The sequence below is a fragment of the Ciona intestinalis genome, chromosome 4, assembly GCF_000224145.3.
Source record: "Ciona intestinalis chromosome 4, KH, whole genome shotgun sequence".
NCBI lineage: Eukaryota > Metazoa > Chordata > Ascidiacea > Phlebobranchia > Cionidae > Ciona > Ciona intestinalis.
Window position 1 is genome coordinate 873,293 of NC_020169.2, and position 11,043 is coordinate 884,335.

General features: G+C 34.1%; 3 protein-coding genes across 4 annotated transcripts in view; 2 read left to right on the forward strand and 1 right to left on the reverse strand.

The window, feature by feature from the left end:
* The window catches only part of LOC100186048 (actin, muscle), a gene marked incomplete in the record, with an annotated part of 1,664 nt that extends 573 nt beyond the window's left edge, over positions 1 to 1,091 (forward strand). The window contains 3 exon segments of the mRNA XM_018811806.2: positions 68 to 229; positions 315 to 506; positions 630 to 1,091. Of these exon segments, the coding sequence (XP_018667351.1) occupies positions 68 to 229; positions 315 to 506; positions 630 to 955 (680 nt within the window).
* A 604-nt stretch (positions 1,092 to 1,695) lies between these two features.
* LOC100175063 (glycerophosphodiester phosphodiesterase domain-containing protein 5-like) lies at positions 1,696 to 3,990 on the reverse strand. The gene has a single exon (XM_004225956.4). It carries the CDS (start codon positions 3,673 to 3,675, stop codon positions 2,041 to 2,043), a length of 1,635 nt encoding a protein of 544 aa, XP_004226004.2. The 5' UTR covers positions 3,676 to 3,990; the 3' UTR covers positions 1,696 to 2,040.
* A 174-nt stretch (positions 3,991 to 4,164) lies between these two features.
* LOC100177393 (adenylate kinase isoenzyme 6-like) lies at positions 4,165 to 6,573 on the forward strand. Of its 2 annotated transcripts, none has more exons than XM_002119282.4 (4): positions 4,165 to 4,256; positions 4,531 to 4,689; positions 5,084 to 5,222; positions 5,994 to 6,573. In XM_002119282.4, the coding sequence occupies exons 1-4, from the start codon at positions 4,226 to 4,228 to the stop codon at positions 6,181 to 6,183; spliced, it is 519 nt and encodes a 172-aa protein (XP_002119318.1). In that variant the 5' UTR covers positions 4,165 to 4,225; the 3' UTR covers positions 6,184 to 6,573. The 2 variants fall into 2 exon arrangements, with proteins under 2 accessions (XP_002119318.1, XP_026689953.1); XM_026834152.1 differs by having other exon boundaries at positions 4,178 to 4,256; positions 4,519 to 4,689.
* The last annotated feature ends 4,470 nt before the right edge of the window (positions 6,574 to 11,043 follow it).

Sequence of the window (11,043 nt, forward strand, 5' to 3'; positions counted from 1 at the left end):
TAAGCATGCGAAAACAAGTTTAACCATATTATTTAATTAAACTTTAAACTATATCTTAAACAAACAGGTATTGTGTTGGATTCTGGTGATGGTGTTTCACACAATGTTCCAATCTACGAGGGCTACGCTCTCCCTCACGCCATTGCTCGATTGGATTTAGCCGGTCGAGATCTCAGTGATTATTTGATGAAAATTCTCACTGAGAGAGGATACTCCTTTGTAACAACAGGTGCGGAAGGTTTCAGTATTCAGTCAGAATTGTGGTGACAGTTGCTCGCTACATGATTTAAACAGAAACCAATACCTAATTTCAGCTGAACGCGAAATCGTTCGAGATATCAAAGAGAAGCTCTGCTACGTTGCGCTTGACTTCGAACAAGAAATGGCCACTGCTGCTTCTTCGACTTCATTGGAAAAAAGTTATGAATTACCCGATGGTCAAGTTATCACCATTGGCAATGAAAGATTCAGATGTCCAGAAACACTCTTCCAACCTTCGTTTATCGGTCAGTAATATTTTACTATAATTGCTTAGGCTATGATTGCGTAGAAGTAAGAATAGATTAAGCATTTTCATAACATTTAGGCTATACATTTAAATATAAACATACGTGTTACATGTTGAACAGGTATGGAATCGGCTGGAATCCACGAGACAACCTACAACTCCATCATGAAGTGCGACATTGACATCCGAAAGGATCTTTACGCCAACAACGTTCTCTCCGGAGGTACAACCATGTACCCTGGTATCGCTGACAGAATGCAGAAGGAGATCACTGCTCTTGCTCCCAGCACCATGAAGATAAAGATCATTGCTCCACCAGAGAGGAAATACTCCGTCTGGATCGGAGGATCCATCCTCGCTTCACTTTCCACCTTCCAACAGATGTGGATCACTAAACAAGAATACGACGAAGCTGGCCCTTCAATCGTACACAGAAAATGTTTTTAACTTGTTACGAACTATTTTTAACAGTGTGCTTAAGACTTGGAAAGTCGCAAAATTGTATTCTATTAATGCGAAATGCAATAAACGTTTAAAATCTACTCCTTGTGTGAAACAGCCACTTGTGACTGGATTGAGTTGATCTTGTGCCATATTTTTTGTGGTGCTTCGCTGTGTAATAGGCGGTTGTTTATGAGTTGTCAATGTGGGATTATTCAAGGCAGTTATGGGAATAACGTATTGTAATAAATATATATGGTATGGTGGGGTAAGATAGTTCATTTTTTTCATTTGATTTACTGGTCTCATTTGGTAGCATACAAACGATGTTTTCAGAATTATATCCTACAAAACGTAACCCTATAATTCTTAAAGAGTGTTGTGAATTGTTCAGGAAATACTGCATTAAGGTACAAGCTGTATCCCATCTTACCCCACAGTATTATATTTTAGAATTTTAACCGTCAGAACTAGTGATCGGTTACTGTACGCCTGAAGTTAGAGACTGTAACAGATTATTAAAAATAATTAAAAGAAGGTTCCAGGCTATTTTCTAATGTGAAAGAAAAGGCGCGCGATTATGCGAAAAGCATCCGTAATGGCACGGATTTTTAAAAAATGCAATAACCCAAAAATAATGCCGTTTTAAACGAAAGAATGTCCTTGTTCATTTAGCTCACTGAGGTCTATCTGACATTTAAAAACAAAATTTGACTCTAATTTACCTTAATACAAAAAAGACGAAGTAATTTTGCTTTGATTTTATTCTGTGACAAAATTAAACACAATAAATATGAAAAAAAACAAATTCAACTAAATCATATGAATTACTCCAGGATAATATACTGCACATTATATCTGATCTTTTTCAAAAAATTGCAGTAACAAAGTACAACACTCTTCAACTTTTTTGATTTGGTGAGGCTTTAAAGTTGTTGTGAAGAACTCATGCGCCTTGTTTACTTAAAAAGTAAAGTGAGATAAAAAGCCATTAAAAATCATTATGCATATCATCATGTTAATTAAACATCGGCGCTGTCACAATTTTTGTAAAAAAATGTTTAGTGTGACAAGTTTGTGTTGTATCCCTTTTATTGACCAAAAGTACCAGTATGTAGTTCCATACCCTCAATATCACGGTTGTACGTACCACTGTATAATTGACCAGAAGAATTATTAAACATCTTGTGACTGGTCTTTTTATAATTTCTATACATAAAGTAACCTGATATCAAAATGATCATAACACAGACTGCATCTATTGACAACCATATTGCGGTGTATTGTGTCTGTGTTAAATACCAGCATGGTTGGTTAACATGTAAAAAGCGATTGCTAAAGTCTGTTGTGACAGCCCAAGCTCCAGTACACCACGTCCAACTATAAGCCCAATAGTCGTTTATGGTGTAAGCAATAACTTGTACTTCATCTGTCATAGATTTATTAATGTATGGAAATTCCATGTTAATTGCATCAAATCCAAAAGATGATAAATTTTTGAAATAGGTTCTAGAGACCAATTTGAAGTTTGGAGCTATTTTGTTAACCAGGTCTTGTTGTTCACTGTATATCCAGAACACTTGTGTTTGGTTAATTCCTGATGTGAGAAGTGATTGTAATGTTATATTAACATAATCACCATGATGTGGATGATCTTTAGGTGGTTTGAACAAATCAAACATTATGCTTGTGTTGTGCATGGTTGCCAATTGAGCCAATTCGACCAGCAACGGAATTTTTTGCAGCGAAATTTCTTCTTTGTCGGATTTATTTAATGCTCCATTACTAAGGTATGGGTTGTCATGCAGATACCACTGGCCAGCATTGAGTTGCTGAAGATCTTTCCATGTAAATGTTTCTGCATCATGGTGTTTTCTTGTAGGAAATATGTCTTTCACATTTGTGGTTCGTTGTAATGTCGGGTCATGCATCAAAAAAGGGACACCATCCAAGGAAATTCGGACATCTGACTCAAAACCATAAACTTGATTTTTTGCGGCCTTTTTAAAGCTTAGTATTGTATTTTCTGGCGCTTCTGTAGGAGACCCTCTGTGGCCGAATAACACAGGCTTGTGGCTTTGTAGAGCATGGTTACCGATACAAGGTGATTTAATAAGTAAAGGAGAAAGACAAAGAAAAATAAATATACTGAAGTAAGCAACAGCAAGAATACTTCGTGTTAGTTTGTTATGATAAAGTTTTGCAATGTTCTGTAAGATAAAAAATGAACAAACCCACAGGAGTAGTACACTGATTTGAATAAACCAACCAATTATAGTAAGTGATACTGCCACTTGATCTAGTAGTTGAGACCAAAACATAAATAGCAATACGTAACCAGCAATTCCTAGACCAGAGGTAATACACACAACTATTTTATGAAACAAACTCATGTGGAGAGAACGGTGGGGATTTAACAGAACAGACAATAAGCCAGAAATAAACAGTGTAAGAAGGTATGCCACTATTAGTACACTGATGGAAAGTATTAATATATACCAATTAAACCAGGACCCCAACTGCTCATAAAAGAAATAATTGATAGTATCTACATCATTATTTGTAACACTCCAACTGTAAAGCCATGTCGTTGAAAATAAAAGAATAAGAATCAAAATAAAGTATGAAAAACTTTCAATAAACACTTCATACTTTGCAGTTTGCCCTGAAGGTTTACATTGGCAACTATATATACAAGACGAACATTGTAAAATAGTACACTTCATAACTTGGTAGGGTGAATAATACAATAACAGTTAGGTGTTAAACTAAGTTATACAGCTTTAGAAATAGTACCACCCAAAACTGATTAAAAGAATGTGTGCTATTTGCACAAATATAACAGTTTCCTTTACATACGACTCATAAAAAAAATATAAAAAAATGAGCGCCCACTTGTAAAAAAGAGAGTGATGATCTGTTAATGAGTCGTAACTGTTTCCTTTAAACTTTCCCGAAAAAATATTTTTTCAGCGGGGAACCCCCGGTAAAGCACCGCAGGAAAATGGCGGAAAACGGAAACATCACGCATTAAAATGTGAAAAGTACTTTTTGGAAGATTAAATTGAAATAGTTGAATCTGTATAAAAAAACTACAATGAAAAGTGTTCGTTGTGTTTTTAAATTCAACATGTTAAGTTCGCATAAAGTAAATTCGTTTGGGTCTATCGAAAAAAATAGTTGCGGATTATTTTTATGTTTTAAGTTGTCCACAGAGAAATAATACCAATAACCTGCAACGTGACTTTTTGGTGTTCGACTACAGAGCAAAACGGCATGAGAGTAAAACCGAATATTTTGATTTCTGGTAAGTTTCTGCATAAATAGTACTTTATTTTTACCTACTCATTTAGGAAATTAGTGGTGCTAGTGAAGAGTCTACCCCCCACCTCATTTGCTAACCACTAACCCGCTAACCTAGGGGTTAGCAAATAAGGTGGGGGGGGGGAAAGATTCTTCACTAGCACCGAATTAGTTTTGGATACTTGACCGTTGTGTGTCAGTAGTATTTTAGTTTTAATATGTGATTTATGTCCAGTGAAACAATCTTCCAATGCAATCTGTAATAGTTTGCCTTACAGGGACACCAGGAACTGGTAAGACGACATTGGCACAAGAACTGGCAAATGTTACTAACCTCAACTTTGTAAGCATTGGACAAATTGCAAAGGAAAACGAATTGTTCTGTGGTTATGATGATCAATTGCAATGTCCCATTCTGGATGAAGAAAGAGTACTGGGTGTGCCTTTCGTAACATTTTATATGGTAGAGTTTTTGTTCCCAGTATTTGTGTATCATGTCTAATATGCAGAGGCAAAGTTGGTCAACGTAAAAAAAATGGAACATGTCTGTCACCTCCAATAAAATATGCACTATTTATGAGCAACAGGTTTTTAAAAGTGTCGGTTAACTTATGTTAATACCATTAGTTTGTTTTATTCCTTTGTTGGGAATGAGTGCTCTATTAGTACATTCCACAAGTATAATATATATATGTAGTGTTGCTATATAAGTGAAATGTTTTGGCTTAATTAAATTTGATTTATCAATTTGGTTATGCTTCCAAAACTTCCAAAAGCAGAGGGCTTGACACTTAATTAGTTTATTTAAGTTATTCATATAATATTTACTAGATGAACTTGAAGAGCAAATGAGTGAAGGAGGTAATATAGTGGATTATCATGGCTGTGAATTCTTTCCACAAAGGTGGTTTGACATTGTCTTTGTATTACGCACTGATAACACCATTTTGCATGAAAGATTATCACAAAGGTAAGTTTCCTTTTTTTGTAATTTTGTTTTTGTAAAAACTTAACCAATTCTGAAATAGTGATGTTAACCATATGCTATATGTATAATATATTTAACAATCTCACTCACAATTATGCAGTGATAACTCGTAAGTGCACATGTAGGCAATGTATAAAATAGGTCACATTTTTTATTACACTTTAAGTTGCCTTGCCCCACAAGAATAAATAACTGACATTCATTCATACTAACTAGTCAAATTTTTTTAGAAAATGTATGTATGCTCATAAAAATATAATGTGGGTAGTTCTTTAAAAAGTATAGACATTTTGTTAGACAGCGATAGTACTATCTCATTGGATCTATAATAAAACAATGGGTTAATCAGTTGCAATAATTACAAATAGTTCATTTTTTTACACCATAAAGCTTCGCGGCCAGGTCTAATAGATGTCAACTGACCATACAAGTTTAACAAACCAACTTTGGACGGATACTTAAAATAATTTTTGAGTTTTGCTAAAAAAAGACATAATGTTGTTGCAGATATTTAGTTTATTTCTAACAGAAACTAGACATTGGACCAAAAGGTATCAGACCAAAAGTTGGTTTGTTGAACTGGTATGGTTATTTTATTTGGCATGAACATGGCTGCATAGCAATTATAGTCCAAATAACCATAATAACTGCAGTTGGTGCAACCGCTCTCAACCCGTAGTTTTATTGGAAACCTCATTTCATAAATACTCTACATGGTTAACAATAACATTAGTTTCTTTACATTGTTTTCAGAGGATATAATGAGATGAAGCTAAAAAATAATATTGAATCTGAAATATTTCAAATCATTCTTGACGAAGCACGCGAGTCTTATGATGAACAAATTGTACATGAACTTGAGAGTAACACCCCTGAAAATATGGAAAAAAATATTGAACAAATAGTTGTGTGGGTAAACCAGTGGTCAACCCCTGCTGACTGATGGTCAAAGTCACTGATGTATCCAAAGGATATACTAAACCTTTTATTGGAGTTTTCAGAAAATACCAAAAGCGAGAGTGTTCTGTTAATTATGTGGAAATGAACTGTTGGTATTGTAATTTACAGCCAAATATATTTGGTATTAAGTTTTCATTTTTTTATTCTTGTTTCCTTTGGTGCTGTTTTGCAAATCGTTCTATGAACTTTTTAAAAAAATGGAATATACGTGGTCTACTTGGTAGACTGTCAAACATTTTAGTTGCTAAACGTGAGGGAACTTCTGATACTTACGTCATAGGCGTATACATACTTAATATTTTATTCTCATCCGATCTGTTACCCTGCAAACTCACTCAAACAGTAAAACTTGAATACAATTTTTAATGAATAACTTTTCGCCATATTGGCTAGATGACGTTACACAGCATGACGTTTTTGTGAAACACATTAGTGGGTATACAGAAATGTCGTTCAAAAATCACTGACAAAAACTTAAAAGGTGCTCATGAATAAACGGGGGTGTGATGTATAGGCGTAACAGAGACTATACACGAGTTACAGTAAGTTACAGATATGCGTGTACGTTTAGGTTGTAACAATAATCAATAGGTATATACCATACCCTTTCATAAACATTGTCGATTTCCGGAATAGCCTAAATCGTCTTACGGGACCATTGTTTTTTCTTGGTAATATTGAGTCATACTAAGCTGTATGACTGTATCGCAAAACACAGTAAACGACGAATATTCTTCGCACAGTGGGTTAGGGTAACAGGCTGGTAATTTGTGTAGGATTTCGTTGGAGGAGATGCTGGATTATAGAAAATATGTAAAATGTCTTTCACGTTTATACAATAGGTAGGGTAAGATCGAATATCGTTGACACCTAAATACAATGCCTCCTGATTGTGTTTTGGACAATTAATTACCGCTTTAGAGTCGCGGAGCAACGGTTCACTATTTCTTCAAAATTTTGACCATCAAATGGAACGAAAAATATGGATAATAAACGTGTCTTATCTTACCACACCGTACTATATGGTGTGTAAATGTGCCAGGGCGAGAGATTGGTTAATCAACATTGAGTAAAATTCTCGCCAGTTATATATAGATTTAAAATCGTCACTTATTTTGTTGTTGTTTTCCATATAACATCATGTTTTCACATAAAATCAAGTTATTACGTTTAAACAAAAGTTTGTATATTATCCTTCAAAATGCGCCCCTGTTTGTTGTTTAATCTGTTATTCCAAGTCTCATTGTTCAGAAGTTCTTAATATTCCTTTAAATGAATAATATTATGACCGAGAAAGAGTTAAAAGTTGTTTAGAACGTTGGTAACATAACTGATATGTATTTTTATTGCGACTACATAAATATAGCGTTACGTTAAAATATCGTGCGCAAAATTAGTTAGCCTGTATCTTTTAGTGCTTTATGTCCACACATTTAGATCAGAAGATAAACAAATTAGCAAAAAGTTTGCTGAATCTGAATTCAAGCTTCGTTTTAAGATGAGAAAAACATAAACACCAGTACTGTAATTATAATGGGTTTTGTTTTAACACCACAGAGTCCGCCCATATAGCAGGATGGGGAAGATGGGACACCCTTTTGTTCAATTTTCTTATGGTAGTAAACTAAGAACGTTCAAAGAATTATAAAACCTTGTTTTCACGACTTCCATAGATCGTTGTTTAAACCATGATCAGGATGTTTAGTTATTATGTGCTAAGGGTATTTCATGTTCTCCCACTCTACTATATTATCAAGATACGTGTCAGCTTTATTAAGTGAATGCAAGGCAATTACCAGGAACATATCAAAAAATAACAATACAATTTTTCAAGGTAACCGAATGTATATTACATTAATTAGGACGAACAGGAAGTTGGGATAATCTAGTAAATAGAATTAAGATGCAATTGATTCATGTTGCTCTGCTGTGCTTCTTTCTAGCTGTGGACCTATGTTACGGTGGTGTAATCAGATCACAGCGAGATGTCGAATCGGATGTGACAGGTCTTGAAATATACAATGAGCTGGTAAAGAAAGGGATTTTGTCAACTAGACCTGTTGAGAAGACGTTTCAACCTCGTGAATCGTATGGGCCTCAAGCATTACATAACGCTGCAGTGGTCCAGTATTTGCTGTCAAACTCACTATTTTTTCAGTGACGACCGAACATTACCGGACCAATAAATCAAGACTGCTTATACTCAAGAAATTACTTACATACACAAAAGTATTTCGACTGCTTATATCCAACAATAAAATCACATAAAATTGACAGGGTATTTATTTGCATCATATTGACAAATTGCTTTTGACAAGACATTTTTTCCTATAACTGAAGTTATAAACCTGGTCTAAAAAGGGCATACCAATGAAAATCAAAATTTGTTTATGAATATAGAAGGGCTCAAATGTGATGTAAAGATACGACCAAAGTTTCAAAAAAAGAAACAGCTTTCTGTGCGCTTCTAATAAAAAGGCCGATCAGCCAGTTGATAACATTGGTCCTTTACATGCCCTACTGCAGTTGAATCAGATATTTAAAATGAATAACTATGAGATATAGTAAGGAAGATGGGAAACCTTCAGCACATAATATCCAAATATCCTGATCGTGTTTTAAACAATTAACAACTGTCTATGGGAGTCGTGAAGAAACTGTTTTATAATTCTTTAAATATTCTCTGACCATAATGTTAATGGTTTTGAAAGCAAAAAAGTTCCTACCGAGAAACTTTGCTGCAGTGTTAGGATCGACGAATCAAAGTCCCACGCAAGCATTTTAGTTTATTGCATTTATTCAAATGTACGATCAATTTGTTTGGACTTAAATTTTCTTTCTTACTTTGAAATGAATAGATTTCGCATTACAATAGTACAATATTACTGTGGGGTAAGATGGGATACTCTTAGCACCCAAATTCCATGTTTCCTATTCGTGTTTTCAACAATTAACTTTTTACTACCAAATTTAACAAGAAAAGAAAATGAAACCCCATTAAACCCCACCCTAATACTTAATTTAAAGGATTTTTGGAAAGTATTCAGAACATATAGGGGATATGTACATAAAATTACTTAGTCAGCGTAAGCTATATATCCAATAAACAAAGACAAAAACAATACAAAATTTCTTTCCGCAACAACTATACTGAAACTTAGTCAAAATAGTAAAAACTTCTTTCAAAGGGGTTTAAATTGATATGTATACTGACATTAACGTACAATTTAAAATTGAAAATGTGCAACACGCATGCATTTACTCACGCAAGCCAGGTGCAGCAAGTGGTCACAGACGGAAAATCTAATACCTATAGTAAGGTAGGGAAAGACGGGACATTTTTAGCCCACATTATCTAAATATTCTTTTATCTTTAATAGTTAACAACGGTCTATGAGAGTCATGAGGTTGTTTGGTTTTATAATTCCTTGAATTTTCTTTGTTTGTATTCGAGAAAATATAATGAATTGGTGTCCAATCTCGCCCCACCCAACTATATTATATAGTTATTTTTAATCCATATATACATAATAATATTTTACCTGTCTCAAATGTTTATACTATTTTATAATGCTCATGTCAACACTGGTCAACAAAAGACCATCCCATGTGACACTTTGGAAAGTTTTGATCAATGGACTGATGAATGTAGAGTCAGATTTTTTACATTCGTCTGATTTTTTAAACCACCAGCCGTTTTCTAACTTGCCACACTCTCTGTTTGGTCCTCTGTTTTTTGTCGAAAACGCAAATCCGTCGAAATTTTCCATGAATTTACCTGTTTATCATATAAAAATGAGTTGGCAATTTGAACTTTGTTAGTTTTAGCATGCCATGTGGTTTATGAAAAAAATATAAAATTTGTCGAAATGAGTGAGTCGAGTGTTAGGATTGGGTATGGGGGAAAATTTATTATAGCTATACAGTGTTTTCTATCGTTAAAAATTAGTGCCTAGGGGAATAGTCTTTAACTTAAGAGTACACACTAAGTACACGTCTATTTAGATTTGGTAGACGGCGTAACTAACGTGAAATCATAAATTAACGATATATATTACGACAAATCTGTACTTATCAAAGCAGGCGCGCCACAATTCCTGTAATCCTTCACCGTCAATTTGTAATCTTCTGGACCATCCACTTTGAATTCTCTAAAATGATGTTCAATTTTTTTTTAAATTATGCGGTTGTACTATTGTACACTGATGTGATTAGTATTATATGTACTAATTTCTGCGATGCGACATCATACTAATTTCTGCGATGCGATTTTTTATGCTTCGGTTTGCTTCTCAGGCAGTTATAATTTAATATAGTTAAATAACTGCGTTTTTAATGGTAAAAATATCCTATTTTGTCTTTTTTTTCAAAGTGTCCAATAAATTGCTCCATATAAATATATTTTCATTTCTGTTCTTACTTGTACTCCGAGCAATATACTTTTCCAGTGCTCTCCGTAAATTGAACTCGAAGTTTGTATTTATTTGACCCTTTGGTGGCTTGGTACAAATGAAAAAGACCTAAAGAATAGAGAATTTAGATATTACAATATTAAATATATAGTAAAGTGGGGAAGATGGGATACCTTTTTATTCTATTTTCTGGTGCCATTTGGTAGTAAACACGCCACTCTCTTAGACCGCTGTTAATTGTTTAAAAACACGAACCGAATACTTTGATATTAAGTGCCAAATGTGTCTCATCTTCCCCCAGAGTACTATAATTAACATTCTATAGTATGTATATATTTATAAGAGTAGCTTTTTTACCAATCCAATATCCAGTTTTCGCATCACTTTTAAATCCGTATTCATAGCGACGAAAGTTCACGTCATTAAAAATA